The sequence below is a fragment of the Molothrus ater genome, chromosome 7 (genome assembly GCF_012460135.2).
Source record: "Molothrus ater isolate BHLD 08-10-18 breed brown headed cowbird chromosome 7, BPBGC_Mater_1.1, whole genome shotgun sequence".
Lineage (NCBI taxonomy): Eukaryota > Metazoa > Chordata > Aves > Passeriformes > Icteridae > Molothrus > Molothrus ater.
The window spans coordinates 15466507-15486482 of record NC_050484.2 but is presented as its reverse complement, the minus strand read 5'-3'; the positions used below and the strand labels follow the sequence as shown (position 1 = coordinate 15486482).

Here is a 19976-nt window from a genome sequence, read left to right as displayed (position 1 = left end):
ACCTACTACCTTAACACAAGATGAGCATGACAGTTCAGTGTCTTCCACCGTAACAGTGTAAGTGCCAGCATCAGCATCATCTGAATCCATGACTGTGAGGGAATGTGCCAAACCAATAACACCCAGAGCAAATTTCCCAGGAGTGGCTTTGATGATTTTACCATCCTTTCTCCAGACCACATTTCTTTCTTTGTTAAGCTCACATGTTAAGTACAGTGGCTGGGTTTTAATGACAGTCACTTCTTCTTCAAGGGTTTTTACAAACCGCACTGGGAGTTCTGTGGGAAACAAATTATTTTGATTTGTCTCCTTTATACATAGAATATGTGATGCAGAAATACCTTATATAATTTGTGTAGTGATTGAGGGAAACAAAAGCATGCATCTACCAACTACTGTAAAATTACAAAGCACCAACTTGAGGAGTTTATTGATAAATTTGAAATAGGGAATACCTTCAACAATAAGTTTGGCTGTAGAGGTCTTCTCTTTGTTCCCCAGTTTTAATACACAAGTATATTCACCAGCATCAGACAGCTGGACATCAATAATATGCAGCTTCCTATCTTTGCCATCAGCAATAAACTTGTGTTTTGGGCTCTCTCGGATATTGCTTCCATCTTTCATCCAGCTGGTAATTGCAGTGGATGGTGAAATTAGGACTTCAAAGATTGCAGAAGACCCAACAGACTCAGCTTCCTTTAGCACTATATCTTTCATCTCCTTGACAAACTTCAGTGGTACAGCCTTGAGCTGGTAAGTAAATGGAGGCTCTTCAGGAGGTTTTTCACCACCGCTGCCTGGCCTGAGTTTCCTTCTTTCTGCATCTGCTGGTGAAGGTGTCTTCTTGGCTGTAATTCAGATTCAGAAATTAATAAACGAGTCTTGATTAATTGCTTTTGATTGTAGGCTGTGCTGATTTTGTTGGGGGAGATTTAACAGTCTTCTAAGTAGCTAGTATGGGGCTATGTTTTGGATTTGTGTTGAGAGCAGTCTTAATAATAGATATTTTGGTGATTGCTGAGAGGCTCTTGCAGAGCTAAGGCCTTTTCTGCCTCTCATACAGCCCCACCACTGAGCAGGCTTGGAGTTCACAAGAAATTGGGAAGTGATACAGCCAAGAAAGCTGATCCCAACTGACCAAAGTGATATCCTACACCACATGGTGTTATGTCCAGTATATAAAGCAGGGAAAGAAGAAGGTGGGGGGAGGAGGAGGGCGTTCAGATTTATGACATTTGCCCTTCAAGGGATGGAAGGACATCCTGCTGTCCTGCATATGGGTGAACACATCCCTGCTCATGGGAAGCAGAGAGTGAATTCCTTAACTTGCTTTGCTTGTGTGCTCTGCTTTTGCTTAATCTGTGAGTTTTCTCGATTTAACCCTTATTCTTTCCTCCTTCCCACTATAAGGGAGTGAGTGAGTTGCTGTTTGGGGCCTGATTGCCAGCTGGAGTTAGACCATGACAAGGTATTGCTTGTAATATCCTACCTTTGACTGGACTGATACCCTTCGGAGATTCTTCTTTTGGTGGCTTGGCCTCTGAAGTAGAACAGCAAGATTATCAGAAATGTAGTTAAATAAACACACTTACTAAAACTAAGACAAGTATTTATTTTATATATCAGATTTTTTCTTCTTTTAGTTACCTACACGTAAAAGGGGAGGAAAGGATATAAATATATCTCTATTTTTATAGAGTGTATACTGTTTATATCTCAATAGTAAGTTCAATATCCTGAAGTATGGGAATGACCTATCCAGCAGCAGAGCCTAACAGGCAACTTAAAATCTCCTATTTCCTTATTGTGGTGTCCTGCCCATAATTTGTAAAATTCTGTCATTCCTTGACAAAATAGTTTAAGTGCCTATTAAAATTATATGAGGTTTTTTTTTTTTTTAAACCCACACAATTTTACTAATGAACACCACAAAAATATAAGCTGTGTAAATTAAATATATATTTCAGGACAATGCAGTACTTTTACAAGTGAGGGATGTCCTGTTAGTAACCTAATTTGTGATGAATCATTACTGACTTTTGAAAATATTACCTGTGCTATGAAGCCTCTGGTTACCTTTTTGTGAAGGGAAATATGAAAGATACTTTTAATGGGAGAATGATATGAATGAAATGCAGGACAGATTTTGTTGCAATGGATGGAAAAATGAATACTAGGAAAAAAGTGTGAGTTTTGCTGAGAAGACAATGGCACACACAACGATTTATGAAGTCTCAGAAAAGTGTAAGACTAAGACAATGAACAGTGATCACACAGCTGTGTGTACAGACAGGTAAGACAAACATGTGAAGAGTGGCTGAATGCCAGTAAAGCCAGCTGACAGACTTGATGGAATTGCGAATGGTGTTACTAAAACACAATGGCAGGTGGCACTCTCCTGAAGCAAATGGTACAAGCACTTCGTGGAAGAATTTGGCATCAGTCTTCCTCACCTCGCTTTGCACGAGACTTTGCTGGAACATCCAGAACCTCACGTGATTCTCCAGGTGCATCCAAATTCTTATTTTCACTCTCAGGTCCAGAGGCCTGCTCAGTCAGGTGAGCAGGTTCTGATTTCTGGTATTCTTTCTCTCCTTCTGCTTTCTTTGAAGTTATTACCTTACCTAGGCTTGAGGAATGAGTGTCTTCTCCATTTGCAAGGATCCCTTTGCTTGATGATACTTTGTCTATGAGCTTTCCCTTCTCTTTTTTCATGGTACTAGATGTGCTTTTTCCAATGCCATGTTCAGGTGATGCTTTTTCATCTGAAATACCTTCTGTAGATTGCTTTTCTTCAATTTTACCTTTTCTGCTTTTGTTAGCCAGAGTTTCTTTTTGTTCATCCGGAAGGGTATGAACTTGAATTTGTTTTTCATCTTGACTTTGTGGTGGCTGAATAGCAACTTTCTTTACTGACTCAGATATGATTCCCTTTTGATGTTCTCCTGTGGAAACTTCACTTCCCATCCCTCCTGTAATCACGATATCAAATTCTTTTTCCACAGGTAGACTTTCAGGGGCATTTGACAGCCTAATTTTGCCTTTTTTTAGGTGGGTGCTGAAGATAATTTTTTCTTCCTTCTCTGGTAAAATCTTCTTGCCTGTGTTTTTATCACTTAGGAGTGCTTTCTCAGTCAACAATTGTCCTAAACCCTCCTCATAATGAGCTTCTTTCTCTGTAGAGCATTTTTCTCTTGCTTTAATTTCTACTACTTCTGACTTAAGAACAGATGGTTTAAAGATGGTGTGAGGTTTTTCTCCAGGAACTTCCTCATCTTCTGTGGGGTGTTCTAGGTCAACATCTTTTCTCAATCCTGGCTGAGCCTCCTCAGACAGGTCTAAGGAATGTACTTCTGCTGATGTAAAATCCAGATTCTTACCTTTCTCATCACCTTGAATATCTTCCATTTTCTTTGCTTCTTTGTTAAGAATCTTATCTATAGCAATTTCAGGTACTGTGCCACCTGATTGCTTCAGCCTCTGAATTTTACTTTGTATGCCATGTCCCTTCATGGATTCACCAAGAGGAATTTCATCTTTCTCTGGAGTAAAACCTCCTCTCTCATCTTCATTTCTAAGCTGAGAAGTTTCAGCTATGTCTGCCTCTATGATATCCTGTACAAATGAAGTTTTATCCTTAATATGAAATTTTTCAGGTTGCAATCCTTTTTTTGTTTTTTTCTCTTTTCCTAGAAGTCCTTTCTGGTCCCTAGGCTGAACTGGCTTTCTGGGTTTAGGTACACAAGTTGACTCAATTTCTTCTTTTTCATGGTTGGGAATCTCTCCTTCATGAAGAACACTAAGCTTTTCAGAGACCTTCTCTATGGCATCCTCCTTATGAACAAGCAATTCAATTTCATCTTCCCTTTCTTCTCCAGAATCTCTTTCCACATGTTCAGATGTTATAGAAATCAATTTCACTTCCTCATCAGGTAGCAGTAGTTCCTCCTTTGTGTAAGTAATGTGATCTATATCAACTTTAAATTTCTCACCTGTAAGAGCAGTCTTTTCTGAAACTACAGGTGTCATTTCTGGTTCCTCTTCCTCAGAAGCCAGGACAAAATATTTAAGAGATACTTTCTCCTGCTCCTCTGTCTCTGAATTCAGTATTCCACCAGCTGTTTCCAGTGAGATTTTATACTCAAGTGGCTCTATGGCCGGAACTGTCTCCTTAGGACTTACTTTCTCTTTCACATGCAAGCTTTTTTCAAATGAAATCTTCTTCAACACAATTGACTCAGGCTTTTCTTCTTCCACTGGAGGCATTTTAACTCTATGTTTTAGTACAGATGGTGCATCAGGCCTTTCTGCAGCTACAAAGGTTTCATAGGTAATTTAGAGAGTAAAAATCCATAAGAATAAGAATCAGGAAGAATACATTTAAGACAAATTTTACAAAGATACCTGAAATAAAATGAACATAGAACACTTCTCTACACAACAGAAACTTAAAACACAACCACAAAACAAAGGTAAGAACAGCACCCATGAACAGAAACCTAAGTAAACCACTCTTAGCAGTTAGACACTATTTAAATCCAGTGTAGGTTAAACGTAGCAGAAATGACAGCTATCTGGTCACTGACACAAAACAGGTAAATTGTGCCACTGCAGACTGCATCACCAGATCAATGGCCAAGATAATTTTAATAATTTGGCTTCTCAAATGCCCAAGATCTGAGCTCTACTGCAACATGAAGCCCTTTGAATGGTGGGAAGGCAGAATGGACATCAGCTCTGCTGGTGGAGCACAGTGCTTCAGTTCCCTGAGTGTTTCAGAGGAAATGGAACCATCCCAGCTCTTTTTTTTTTTTTTCACAGCAGGCTTTGTTCCAGGGTCCTAAGCATATCAGACAGAAGTAGCAATACTCTAATTCTTCAACATCACTGTTGGTTTTTCTCGGGGCTTCAATGACAAATCAAAAGCAGGAAACAAAACAACACAACGATTATTTAGAAACGTGTAACTTTTCTTTGTCTACACAGAAAATACAAGATGCAATTCATATAACGCATATCAGGACATGAGGAACATCAAGAAAACAACAAAATACGCAAATTTCATAGTAGGACAACAAATAAAGACACACATATTACTATCCAGACAAAAGAGCACAGATTGGTCTCCATAGTATATCAGTTTTTGTTTTAAATTAGGTGACAGCACCTAGAATAACAAATACTTGAATAGGACCTCAAATCTTCCTGTAATGAATGAGTTATTGTACAGCTCTTCCCTCTTTTTATACTGAAAGTATTTATGTATGTCAGAGAAAATCCTTCTAAATAGCATAGAATACATATAAATACCTGCTTTCTTTCCAACAACTGGAGCTGTCACTGGAGCAGTAACAGTGGGTTCTTCAGCTGGTTTTGGAGATTTTAGAGCTGCATGGGAGAAAAAAGTTTTAATACATTACTTTAAGTATGATATTCTTTAAAATGTTTTGTAGATGGTAGGAAAGTTCTATTCTTCTTAATTCTAAAGGCCATTGTGAGGACACTTTTAGTATTCTGCTGCACAAGGTGCTGAATTATATTGTCAAAGATGTGCTTTTGCCAAGAAAGGTTGGACCAGATTACGCGTGAAGTCACCTTCCAACCTGGTATTCTATGATTCTATGAACGTCCTTTGAGCAAGAAGTCCCTGAATGGAAAATACTAGACACACAAGAGAAGCTTCACCAGTATTCACAACTAAAAAATTCTTACCTACTACAGGTTTAGGTTCAGGCCCAGGAACTGGGACAGATGCTTGCTTAGTTTCTGCCATTTCAAACACAGAAATTACAAGTAGGTTAGTTTTTTACATTTTTTTGCAAACACATTGAGCATTAGAAGTTAGGATAAACAACACACAGAGAGCTAAATGAAGACAGAATTCATTGGTTTCTATTTTATTGTGCCAAAAAGCAAGAAATTACCTTGAGATTAACTATTGTAAAGCAAGATTGTAAACAATGAAAAAAGATGACTTTTTCAAGCATTGAAGAATAAAGACAACAAGAAATCCAGAAGACTGCAAAATGGTTACTGAGGACACAGTAGTCATGACAGACTGGAGGACAGTAATGCATTATGTTAATATAGCATGATATTCAGCACTGAATATTGTTTAGTTGCTGCAGTAAGGAAAAAGAGCACCACACAGTTGTACCTTTTGTTGGTTCAAGCACAGGTTTCTCCTCTTTTTTTATGGCAGGTATCTCAGTTTTCTTTGTAGGAACTTCTGGGACTTTAAAATAATATTTTTATTTTTTAAGATATATTAAAACACCTTAAATCCCTAAATAGAATACCCTCAAGTGTATTTAAAAAGCTTTCATTGTTTTTACATGTAAACAGTTTCAGATGTTCATAAGGTTCAGGAACATACATTTCTTAGAGTAAGATTTGAGTAAATTAGAAACTATAAATGGGTAAAAGGACACATACTTGTAAAACGTTACCTAAAAATTGCTTGGATTAACTGTTTTGCTGTAGTTATGTTTTTATCAGTATTATATAAAATATTTTTAAAGCTCTTTTCTATACACAATGAAGATTGAGAAACAATCCCAAAATACAGAATTCAGACTCAAATGTGGATGTCAAACTTGGTTGTGCATCCAGGTGAGTTGCACATTTAGGCCAATGCAAGCTATCTTTTAAGACACCAGTTTCATTCCTGAACTTAAGAAAACACTACTTAATAGTAGGATTAAAAAAAAATAAATATGTATTTCAATATATATATTTGATAGTAATCTGGTACCTTCAGGTTTCTTAATTTTTTCTATTGGTGTAGGTACTGGTTTAACTTCTGGTTTAGGCTCTTTTTCTGGTTTAGGTTCTTCCTCTTCAGGTTTCTTTTTAAGAACTTCAAAAGAAAAGAAATCTCAGTTTTTAAAGCACAGGCAAACAAAAGAATAAGACATTGAACAAGACAAAGATTAAAACATCAATCATAAAGAAACCAGAAAATAATATATATAGCTCAATAGAAATGGAAGATTTGTGTAACTATTCAAGATACTATTCTGAAAGTAATTTAAAATTCAAGTCATCTAAGGAAAAAAGACATTTATATTAAGAGCAGTCCATTTGAGAGAAAAGATTTTAATGTTTTTTTAAATGTAATTTTAATGTAAATACTCAAGTATTGTATTTGGAGAGCTCAAATTTATATAATGTCTGTTTTCCATTTTATTGATTTCACTTGATTTTGCCCTCTCAGTTCTCCATCTTGGGTATGTAATGACACTCTCATCTGAAAAATGGAGTATTATATTTTTTTTACGTTGTCTGAAATTTAAAGGTACAAGGTACACAAGCACGAATCATCACTCTGTGGTATTCCAAAGAGAATTGGAGTTAATGCTTCATCTTTCTAAGCAACAGTTGAGCACAAAATGATTCAGAGTGCTCCAGACTTTGCAGGAAATGGGATGATGTCCAATAGTATACCATGGGGTTCTGTGATCTTTGTGGTACTTTTGAGAAAACCACAAAAGAGAATACATAGACTACACATGTAACTTTAATAACATTTACACTGTGGGCAGTGGAAGACTCTCAAGTTTAGTACAAAGAGATAAGAAAAACAGAACACAGAGAGAGAGAGGGAACTAGATTTTCATTGTTCTGCTCTATTTTCATTACAGATCCTTGGTATCTGAGAGACTTTCAGGCTACCCCCTTCCTCCCTGCAACTACAATTGCTTTTCCCAAGAAACAGACATCAGATAGATTTATGCTGATCAATGTTAAAATGCTGGGTTTTTAAAAACAGACCCAAGTTACTATACCTCTTTTCAAAACAACTTCTTCTTTTGGTGGGGGAGTAGGCTCAGGAATTACTTTGCGAGGTTTCTTTACAAGTCCAGGCACTTAAAAGAATATTATTCCAGATTTTATTATAGGTTCATAACAACAGTAAGAGTTAACCAACAGCTAGTATGTCCAAACACACAAATCAAATACTAGTCCACTACTGAATATTAAAATCAAAGGTTAAACTGTTGCTATTGAAGCTAATAGTTTTAATATATTTTCTATATCATTTGCATACAGCTGTCATCTAAGCTTTTGGATAAAGAGAAAGTTTTCATACAAATCAACAGATGAGAAGTATGGTTTGAGAAAACTATAAAGGTTGTGTATTCAAGAATAATCATCATCATAACATTTTTATTTCCTCATCCTCTTTCACTATAGGCTTATGTTACATATCTATTCTTAAGAGCTATCTGTCTGTGATATTCTTAAGGATCCACTTTAATCTCTAAACATGGGGACAGCATTAAGAAGGAATGTCCACTGCTCAGCTTATCTTGAACTCCAGGACATAAGAATAATATAAAGGCATACCTGTGAAGTGGCTGGCTCAATACATTATTCATTCCCTTCTCTAGACTAAAGTGTCCTCTCACATAAAAAAGTTACATTTCAGAAAAATAATAAACTAAGTATGTTGAAACAATGGTGTATACATTTAAAGAGTATTTTATTTTTTATTCGTATCTAAGCAGAAAACCAAAGTGAGCACCTACACAAGTGATAAAACTCATAAAAACTCATTTTTCTGTGTTTCTATCTCTTACATCTCACAGACTGCATGATGTATGATTAAAGTGGACATAAATATAACACAAACACATATGCCCAAGATGGGTATGCATGTTGAGCATTCTAACATAGACAGTGTTTTGATACATTTGAGGAAATTAAACAAGAAGACACTAAGAACTACAACTTTGGGGTCATGAGAGGATTATTTTAAGCTAGAGTCTTATATTAGCTAGGTACCTTTAGCAGGTGGAGGTTCCAATTTCGGAGGCTCACCAGGTTTTGCAGCCACAACTTTCTTCCTTGCCTCAGGAGCTTTAAAGAAAATTATTTGAATTTTACAACACATATTAGACTCCAAAAAGAAAGGAGTGTTCTAAAAAACCCGAACACCTCATTAATAGTATTGATGTAAAAGAAGGAGAAAAGCTGCAAAGCTAAGATCCTTGCTGATTAACTGTTTAGAAAAAGTCAGATGGTCTGTAGGAAGCACAACTGATCTGAAACCCGTGGTCATATAACACCAGCAAATTATTGCTGGGGATTCTTTTCATTTTTAAGAATATGTTAAGGGGGAAGAATTATGTTAGGGATAGAAGAATGTGTTAACTTGATTAAAATGGTTTTAATAATTTTTTTACCCGTAATAATTGAAAAGAACCCATGTAAATGCTGATAAAAAATCATGATGGACTGAGCATTAGTGAGGCGCACCATTAAAATATAGTACATTAGAAAAGAAATAAAAAAGACACAAAATTATAGTCTAAAAGCATGCTTTTCAAGGTTCATCAGTATAATTTTAAAAGATTGAGTTTCCACCATTATTTATGGCTTCAGATGATTATACCTTTAAGTAGATCTTTTGCCAGTTTAATATCTTCTTTTGGAGCAGGTGGTGGTGGTGGTGGTTTTCGCTTTTCAGGGATCTTCTTTTCAGGTTGCGGCACTTTAAATAACATTAGGTAGATTTAGAATAAATTTCCTATGATGGTGGTTATGAGAAGAGTAGTACAAACCTAAAGATCACCATTTTCCATTTCCAGTGAAGCCAGTGAAAAAATGTCATTGAATTAAATGGGAGTATGAAAGAGCCTTAGGTTACTGCTTTGAGTCATGCACACAATACAAATATCAAAGCTGACTTTAAAAAGCATGTTAATAACATGAGAACAAAAGTAGAAAACCAAATGATGGGAAGACTCTTATGGACAAGAAACAAAATGAAAGCATTTAAAATAATCTTCAGGCTGTACTTAGAGTTAAATGATCAGAAAAACTTCCAGAACACAACGATGGAAGAATCACAGAAAGACCTACAATGCAGAGGTGACCTACAAGACACAGGCACATGTGTGAAAAATGAGAGAGCAAGAAAAATCTGCACATGATGATGATGATGATGATGATGAAAGAAAGGTCTGTGGCAGCCTCTAGGGAAGTACTTGGTATACCTTCAACTGGTAAGGCTTCTTCAACTTCTACAACTGGAATTTCTTCTGCTTCTTCAGGCTCAATCTCCTTTATGATTTCATATTCTTTAAAGAATATTGACAACTGGTGTAAGTTTTCAATTATAAGATTGTTTCACATGAACAGTTATACAGATATAACTAAAAGGTACTTCAACAGACACAGACAAATACATGTTAGGTTAAGTAATCATTCTATCTGTTACCTTTGCAGTTAATGCAAGATTTTGAAAACCACTTTCTTTCTAAGCATGTGTGAAGCTTGTATGAAGGACAGAATTTTTTATGTATAAAATATAAGCTAAAGAGTAAATTTGTGGATGAGTTACCATAACAGGAAAGAATAAAAATGTCAATGCTCTCAATTAATTCAAGATTATAACAGCAACATAAATAATAACTTTTGAGAGACTCCAATTTAGTGGAAACTTAATATTATCTTAAAAAGAGACATATCCTGTGCTGGAGCCTATATTTTACTTCCAGATATGAAGATATACTAACAGATACAAGAAATATTGACTAGTATAATCTAAAATATGATGTGGGCAACTTACAAACATCACAATGGGAGAAAAAGGAAAATGTTTACGTTAAAGCTTATATTCAGAAGAACGGGACAAAGGATTGTTCTTAGAGTGAAGTCTAGGGTAGCACAAACCTTCACTTGGTAGTGATTCAGGTATTTTAGGAATAGGAAAAGGTACTTTCTCCTCTGAGACAGGTTTCTTGGGTACCTCAGCCACTTTAAAAAAAAATATTAGGTTTCTTTTATTTTTGTGTACATAAATGTACATATGAAACATAAAAAGACAAGGACATCTAGCACACACAAAATCACAGTAACAGTAGCCATAACCATGAAAGACTGTGCTCCAGTCTTTCTTAAGGCATGCTACATTCAACTGACAAATTTTATAGACGCAGCTATGAATAAAGAAAGGAGAGAGTATAGAAAACATTTATTCTCAGGAGATGCCTCCTGGCAATATGTACCTTTGGTTGGAGGAAGCTCTGGTTTTTCTAATTGTGGCTTTTTAGGTGTTGTAAGAGGCACTTTCTCCTCTGGGACAGTTCTCTCTTGCACTTCAGTTTCTTTAAAGATATTAGTAAATGTTCATTTTTTTGAATATTAAGACACATATATATATAAATAACAGTGAAAAGTGCAATGACTAAAAAGAGGAGAGCATACAAAACATGAAGAATAATAAATTTAAGCATCAGATTATTCATCAGGCAATGTATGCATCAGTGAAACAAGGGGAAAGGTATTCAGAGAAGAGAGATAAGGAGATGTTCAGTCACTGATGTATGTACCTTTAACTGAAGGAACTTCATGTTTTTTAAGGACAGGCACAGGCTCTGGTTCCTTGGGTACAGCCACAGGTTTCTTGGGCACAGCCACAGGTTTCTTAGGCACAGCCACAGGTTTCTTGGGCACAGCCACAGGTTTCTTGGGCACAGCCACAGGTTTTGGGGGAACGACCACTGGCACCTCCTCTTCTGCCTCTTCCTCCTCAATCACCTCAGGGACTTTAAAGATATTAGATCTGTTTACCTGACTGAGCTTAATGTTATGCAAACAGACAAAATGACAGAATGCTGCTCGCAGCCCTCGCACAAAAGTGCAGGGGGGCAAAGAACGCTGAGCCCTGCAGCAATGTGCAGGGCATGGCAGGCTCTTGCAGGACACCACCCTATACCTTCAGCTGGAGAGACTTCTGGCTCTCCAGGCTCAGCAACTGCTGCCACCTCTTCTGCTGCTTCCACCTCTTCCTCCTCTTCCAGGACCTCAGCTTCAGGCATCTCAGGCACTTCAAAGATATTAGTGCATTTACTTTTACATAGCTGAGAAGACATGGCAAGAAGGAACAACAGCCAGGGCGACACAGACACAGAACATCACAGCAGCCAGCTCAGACCCTCACACACCACGCAGCAGCACCCCTGTCCCAGCACACACAGCCTTGGCAGTCTCAGTCAGGGAACAGAGACAGGCCAGGAGAGGGTAGGACAAGGCTTAGGAGAAGAGGATTCAGTATATTCTGTGTTAAGTTATCCATGAGGACAGGTACCTCTGGGTGCTGGAAGCTCTGGTGCTTTGGCAGAGGGCACAGGTAGTTTTTCCTCACGAGCAGCCTTCCGGGGCACCTCGGGTGCTTCAAAGATATTAGTAGCAGTCAGTTTGGTACACACAACAGGAGGATGCACAGTGACATGTAGACTGGAGATGCACTCATGAAGGAACCAAAGTGGTCTCACAGCATCAACCTCTCTCTCTCACTGGCTCACACACACAAACCCCCACAGGGCAGAAATTTCAGGAAATCACCAATGAACAGAACAACAAGAGACATCAGAAATAACATGTAAGACAATAAGGACAGTCTCATTTGGACTGATGCACAAAGCCACAGGTACCTCGAACTGCTGCTGGTTCTGGCTGTTTGGGCACAGTTACAGGTGTAGGCTCTTCCAGAGCACCTTTCTTGGGCACCTTGGGAACTTCAAAGATATTAGTGTATTTTAGTTTTGTGGGCACTGCAGATGGCTATGTAACAATACAGCAACCAGTAGTAAATGCACACAGTCTTTTTTGAGAAAGTGCTGTGGTTACATTCAGCCATCAGCTCTGCTTTGCTTCCAACCTGTGGAATGACCAGGGTGTCCAAGACATCCCACAGGAGATGGGAACTCTGTGTGTGGTCTTTGTTTCTTGGTCGGGGTGGAAATGTGGAAAATTTATCTGGCTTCTTAGTAACAGATGATCAGAGATTTATTTGTGGAATCCTAGTGAATTTGTGTATCAGCCAATAAAATTCACGACTACTTTGTCATTGCAACTTTTTTTTAGGACATACCAATTGATTCATCATCACCATCTGTTTTTTCCCCTATCAATTATTTCCATTCTTCACACCTCCTCCTAACTTTTTATGTTCCACAGTTCCTTTCATTTTAATTCTATTGTAGAAATGGATATACTTCTTGTACTTCTCTCTTCTTTTATTTGTTCTATTAATGTGTTAATAAGATAATCACTAGATATATCCGGCCCTTTGCTAGCAGAAATTCCTCAAGTACATTGGCATTATCTTACTTTTAAAGAGGTAGAGAACTTATTCTGCTGCTGTCATCTATTAGAAGCCTCAGGGATGCAATGCTTCTTTTTTAAAGCTCAAGACTTATTTTCAGGCTCTTCTTCAGAAAAAACAGCTATTCTGTTTAAACTAAACAGTCAATAAATGTTAATTCTTAAACTTTACTAAAAATTCAGTAAGCTAGAGATATTTTTTCAAGGAATTAAATCTACTTTTTCTGCTATGTTTTTGACACTACACATTGCACTTCATCTTCCTTAGGCACCTATCTCTGATCACCATCAAAAAATTAGTTAAACTCAAGTCCAGAAAAGCATGTTTTTTTTTCTAATGATGATACTAATAGCGACCTGTACCTTTGGCTGGTGGTGGTTCTGGTTGTTTGGGTACTGCAACAGGCATCTTTTCTTGTGGGACAGCTTTCTTGGGCACCTTGAGCACTTTAAAGATATTATTGCATCTTAATTTCACAGTTAAATTAGTAGGGAAGATCATAAGACTCAATCAAAGAGTTTAGATATTTTTAAGCACAATAAAATTCCTCTAGTGACGGGTTGGTTAGTCATCCACAAAGATTGGTCCAGGAGAGGTTAAGGGTCAAGGACAAACAACAAATCTTACACAAAAGAAGGGATAACAAATGAAAATATTAATCAATACAGTAAAATAAAAAACCTCTCTCCCAAAGATATACCTTTAGCTTCAGGAGGTTCTGGTTTCTTTGGCACAGCCACAGGTTTCTTGGGCACAGCCACAGGTTTTGGGGGAACGACCGCTGGCACCTCTTCTTCTGCCTCCTCCGCCTCAATCACCTCAGGCACTTTAAAGAAATTAGACCCATTTACTTGACAGAGCTTAAGGTCAGCAAACAGGCAGATGGCAAAGCAGGAAAGGAGGAAAGTGAACACTTGACTGACTACCAGGGTGTCCTCTTCAGCCAATCACTCCTGCTTAAGGTGGACAAGCCACAAAGAGCAGAAGTATGGGCTTACTGAGAGGGGGGCTTCTGGAAAACCCCACCCTCTCTCGTGGGGAGTGTGCTGACATACAGAGATACAAAATGACAGAATGCTGCTCGCAGCCCTCCCACAAAAGTGCAGGGGGGCAAAGAACGCTGAGCCCTGCAGCAATGTGCAGGGCATGGCAGGCTCTTGCAGGACACCACCCTATACCTTCAGCTGGAGAGACTTCTGGCTCTCCAGGCTCAGCAACTGCTGCCACCTCTTCTGCTGCTTCCACCTCTTCCTCCTCTTCCAGGACCTCAGCTTCAGGCATCTCAGGCACTTCAAAGATATTAGTGCATTTACTTTTACATAGCTGAGAAGACATGGCAAGAAGGAACAACAGCCAGGGCGACACAGACACAGAACATCACAGCAGCCAGCTCAGACCCTCACACACCACGCAGCAGCACCCCTGTCCCAGCACACACAGCCTTGGCAGTCTCAGTCAGGGAACAGAGACAGGCCAGGAGAGGGTAGGACAAGGCTTAGGAGAAGAGGATTCAGTATATTCTGTGTTAAGTTATCCATGAGGACAGGTACCTCTGGGTGCTGGAAGCTCTGGTGCTTTGGCAGAGGGCACAGGTAGTTTTTCCTCACGAGCAGCCTTCCGGGGCACCTCGGGTGCTTCAAAGATATTAGTAGCAGTCAGTTTGGTACACACAACAGGAGGATGCACAGTGACATGTAGACTGGAGATGCACTCATGAAGGAACCAAAGTGGTCTCACAGCATCAACCTCTCTCTCTCTCACTGGCTCACACACACAAACCCCCACAGGGCAGAAATTTCAGGAAATCACCAATGAACAGAACAACAAGAGACATCAGAAATAACATGTAAGACAATAAGGACAGTCTCATTTGGACTGATGCACAAAGCCACAGGTACCTCGAACTGCTGCTGGTTCTGGCTGTTTGGGCACAGTTACAGGTGTAGGCTCTTCCAGAGCACCTTTCTTGGGCACCTTGGGAACTTCAAAGATATTAGTGTATTTTAGTTTTGTGGGCACTGCAGATGGCTATGTAACAATACAGCAACCAGTAGTAAATGCACACAGTCTTTTTTGAGAAAGTGCTGTGGTTACATTCAGCCATCAGCTCTGCTTTGCTTCCAACCCGTGGAATGACCAGGGTGTCCAAGACATCCCACAGGAGATGGGAACTCTGTGTGTGGTCTTTGTTTCTTGGTCGGGGTGGAAATGTAGAAAATTTATCTGGCTTCTTAGTAACAGATGATCAGAGATTTATTTGTGGAATCCTAATGTCATGTTTCATAAATGACTGTGCTCTGTGCTGGTCAGTCATTGCCATATTTTTACTTGCCCCTTTACTATTACTATTTTTATCCTTCAGGTTGACTTCACCTTTCTTTTTCTATTTCTGCATTTTCCCCCTCTGCTTTAAATTATCATATTTTCCCTCTGTCATCCCCTGGCTTTCATTCTAATCACTACATGTTGCTTATTACTGTTTTCTCTTATATTAATTTCAATTTTTAAAAAAATTATATCATGACTTTGAGATGGTACTTCATTTGAGGAATGCCTTTGTATTTCAGATGGAGAGAATCTGATGGCAGAGGGAATTTTTTTTCTGGCCAGAGCTTGGGAGTTCTAAAGGAAATTAAATGATGCATCACTGCATCAATGGATAGTGTGTTCAGTTTAGTGTCTTTAGTAATTTTTTTGTATTTCAATTATAAATGCCTTTTTAAAGGCTCACTGTCTTACATGCTGACAGTAAGTTTATAGCTCTTTCATGGTATTTATACAAAGTAGCAACTTTGCAAATCCCATAGTCGAAAATGTTAATGTATGACCTGAATACAGACAAATTAGAAATAACAGTTTAAAGAAGATATTCTGCTCTGTGATACAGATACATAGAGATATTTGTGATTATTTTGCTCTATGTACTAAAACTGCCACTCTCTGCTGAAACCTTCAGTTTCTGTCTATTTTGTCTTTCCTCATAGAATCATCAAGGTTGGAAAAAAATTTTAGAATCATCAAATCTAACTGTAAATATAACACTGCCTAGTCCCACTAAACCATGTATGAAGCCATCCCTACTAATAATGTGAACAACTGTTTACAAACTCCTTCTCTTGCATCTATAAGATTTTGGCATTTTTTTTTTGGTAGGAGGATAAACAGGAATTGATAATATCTGCTTGATATGACATAAACCCAGTATAACAAAAGTTTGGATGGTTTAAGTTAAGAAAAACATTTCACACCCCTGCACAGCAATTCATATTTGGCACATTTCTCCTACATTTTTGATATCAGAGTAAACAGTAAAACATCAATTTAAACTGATATTAATTTAAAATAACCCTAAAATGTAAATAACATCCTTTCTTATGATGATAATAGTGGTGACATGTACCTTTAGGAAGTGAAGCTTCTGTTTTTTTAGATAGAGCAGGGGGCACTTTCTTCTCTGGAGCAGTCCTCTCAGCCATCTCAGGCACTTCAAAGATATTAGTGCATTTCATTTTACAGTTACAATAAAACTCAGTATTAAATACAAAGACTGAAACACAGAGGACAACAGACTTGTTTTGAAGTAATAATTTAGCACACACTCATACTCAGTGTGAGTATCATTTAAAACAGATCAAAAACGACAGACAGAACAAAAGAGGTTAAAATATTACTTAAAGAAGATTCAGTGTGATTGTCATGTATTCATGATAACACATAGCTTTGACTGATGTAGGTTTTATTTTTTTCAGGAACAGCTAGACAAATTTTCTTTTCTGGGACAGCTTTTTGGGCATTGCATGTTCTTTGAAGATATTAGTACATATTAGTTACATATATTAAGCTTTAAGATGAGCAGTGAAACAACATACTTGAGGGAAGGAAAAGAGATCCTATGCACAAGAGATACCTTTAGGCTGTGCAGCTGCTCGCTTTTTAGCAGCAACATGCTGCTCCTTTTCGGCCACCTTGGCTGGTGGTGGTTCCTCCGGTGCCAAAACCAGCTCTGGTTCTTTGGATGCCACTTCAGGCTTTGGTTTTCGAAGAGGTGTAGAAGGCTTCAGGTTTTGGGATTCTAAAACAGTTTCTGGTGCCTCAGACACCATGACAGGTTCTGGCACAAAAGGCTTTGATTTTCTGGACACTGCAGTAGGCCTTGACTTCTGGAAATCTACAGCAAGGTCTGTTTCCTCAGCTGCTACAAACTCTGTTTTTTGGGCCCGCACAAAATGTTTTGTTTTGGGGGGCACCACAACACGCTTTGATTTTTGAGTTGATTCAACTGTCTCTGACTCAGACACTACTATGAGCTCGTATTCCTCAGGGGCCATAAATGGTTCTGGTTTATGGGATTCTAGAACTGGCTTTTGTTCTGGGGGCTTCACACCATATTTTAGTTTTTGGGGTGGAACATCAGACTTGGGTTCCTCAGGTACCACAACAAATTCTTGTTTCTCAAGCACTACAACCTGGGCTAGTTTTTGGGATTCCACAATGGGCTTCTCTTCTAGGGGCATCACGCCATATTTTAGTTTTTCGGGTTCTACATCTGGCATGGGTTCCTCAGGTACCACAACAAACTCTCGCTTTTCAAACACTTCCACATGTGCTACTTTTTGGAATTCCACAATGGGCTTCTCTTCTAGGGGCATCACGCCATATTTTAGTTTTTTGGGTTCTACATCAGCCTTGGGTTCCTCAGGTACCACAACAAACTCTTGTTTTTCAAGCACTTCTACATGTGCTACTTTTTGGAATTCCACAATGGGCTTCTGTTTTGCGGGCATCACACCATATTTTAGTTTTAGTTTTTGGGGCTCTACATCAGGCTTGGGTTCCTCAGGTACCACAACAAACTCTGGTTCCTCAAGTGCTACCACCTGTGCTAGTTTTTGGGATTCCACAATGAGCTTCTGTTTTGGGGGCGTCACACCATGTTTTAGTTTTTCGGGTTCTACATCAGGCTTGGGTTCCTCAGGTACCACAGCAGACTCTGGTGTCTCAGGCACTATAACACGCTTTGGTTTTTGGGATTCTACAATAGGCTTCTGTTTTGGGGGCATCACGCCATATTTTAGTTTTTCGGGTTCTACATCTGGCATGGGTTCTTCAGGTACCACAACAAACTCTTGTTTTTCAAGCACTTCCACATGTGCTACTTTTTGGAATTCCACAATGGGCTTCTGTTCTAGGGGCATCACGCCATATTTTAGTTTTTCGGGTTTAGCATCAGGCTTGAGTTCCTCAGGTACCACAACAAATTCTTGTTTCTCAAGCACTACAACCTGGGCTAGTTTTTGGGATTCCACAACGGGCTTCTGTTTTGGGGGCATCACGCCATATTTTAGTTTTTTGGGCTCTACATCAGGTTTGGGTTCCTCAGGTACCACAACAAACTCTGGTTTCTCAGGGAACACAATATGCTCTGTTTTTTGGTATGCTACAACAGATTCTGATTTTTCGTGTGTCAAAACAGTCTCAGGCTGCTCAGATGTCAGAACAGGCTCTAGTTTTTGAATTGCTTTTACAGGCTTTAGTTTTCGGGCCACTCCAGCCACTTCTGGTTTTTGTGGTTCCAAAGGCTTTGCTTTCTCTTCAGGCTTTGGTGTTGCCTTTCCTGCAATGGACTTTGGTTCTTGAGGAACTGGAACAGGTACTTTCTTTTCTGGCAAAGTTGTCTTGGTTGCTTTATGTACATAAAAGATATTAGTTCTAAATTTAAGAGCTGCACGGACAATCATACCAAAATTAAGCCAACCATGAAACATAAAAAGACAGTTGTGATGAAATATTAAAAACATATCAGGTATCAATCATTTATGCTGGCCTTTTAAAAGATGAATATAGAACATTTTGGCTTTTCTCTCAAGGGTACATACACACACTCTGCCTCACAAAACTCATGCTCCCATATGGAAGTACACACATGCACTAATAATATAACTTAAGATATAAGTAAAAGCCATGATAATTGTCAACAGAATGGACAGGACAAAAGATATTAATTGCACTGCAGGCAATAAGCTGAAGATTCTTTCAAGAAACAGCAGTGATGGCATCTAGTTTTTCTTGGTGGAACTTCTGGTATTTCAATTAAATTGATAACTTCTCCTCTTAGCTACTAGAATGGCTACTTTGTTTTCTTCTCCTATTATAACTTTTAAGTTATTAGCTGTGTTGGTTTTCTTGAACACAAGCAGGTAGAATAGCAAGAATATGCAAAAATAGTAAGAAGAACTGAAGTAGAATAATAGCAAGAATAACATACAGGCAATTCAGACATCCAATATTTGCCACTAGATTTTTTCAAAAACAACCATGTGTGTCTATTTCGCATATATATATATATATATATGTAGATAACTAGAACAAGCAGAATTTCGAATTTCAGGAAACAGAAGGCTTGGATAATTACATATTAAAGAAAAGAGGAAAAACATTACTTTTGTTATTTTATTAGTGTTGAGATTTACCTTCTTTTGGTGGGAGTTCTGGTTCTTCAGGTGCAGCCTCTGGTTCTGGGACAACCACAGGTTCTGGTATTTTTTGCACAGGTATTTTCTTTTCTGGAACAACTTTCTTCGGCACCTCGGGTTCTTTAAAGATATTTTTTTGTTTTAATTTCAGGAATTTGAAGAATAGGAATTAAAAAGACAATAATAGCTCCAAAGTAAAAAAATAGCTAACAGCATCAGAAAAAAGCCCACCCTTATAAACCATTTAGTTGTTTTTTTTCATATTGCTTTACATACACTATTAGTAGCCACTGTCACCAGGAGCTATTCACAAAGGAAGAAGACAACACAGTTTGTAACACTTATAAAGTATACAAAAAAGCTACTAACACAAACATAAACAA

At 38.2% G+C, this 19976-nt stretch overlaps 1 protein-coding gene across 1 annotated transcript in view; it reads right to left on the bottom strand.

Moving 5' to 3' along the window:
- Nucleotides 1-19976, bottom strand: part of TTN (titin) — a 237258-nt gene that overhangs the window by 98225 nt on the left and 119057 nt on the right. Inside the window, 18 exon segments of the mRNA XM_054515423.1 lie at nucleotides 3-278; nucleotides 456-851; nucleotides 1290-1295; nucleotides 1493-1543; nucleotides 5314-5391; nucleotides 6758-6862; nucleotides 7791-7871; nucleotides 8791-8865; nucleotides 9401-9499; nucleotides 10005-10088; nucleotides 11343-11558; nucleotides 11729-11839; nucleotides 12447-12530; nucleotides 13483-13566; nucleotides 13821-13946; nucleotides 14299-14409; nucleotides 17028-18803; nucleotides 19591-19713. Coding sequence (XP_054371398.1) covers nucleotides 3-278; nucleotides 456-851; nucleotides 1290-1295; nucleotides 1493-1543; nucleotides 5314-5391; nucleotides 6758-6862; nucleotides 7791-7871; nucleotides 8791-8865; nucleotides 9401-9499; nucleotides 10005-10088; nucleotides 11343-11558; nucleotides 11729-11839; nucleotides 12447-12530; nucleotides 13483-13566; nucleotides 13821-13946; nucleotides 14299-14409; nucleotides 17028-18803; nucleotides 19591-19713 — 3882 coding nt within the window.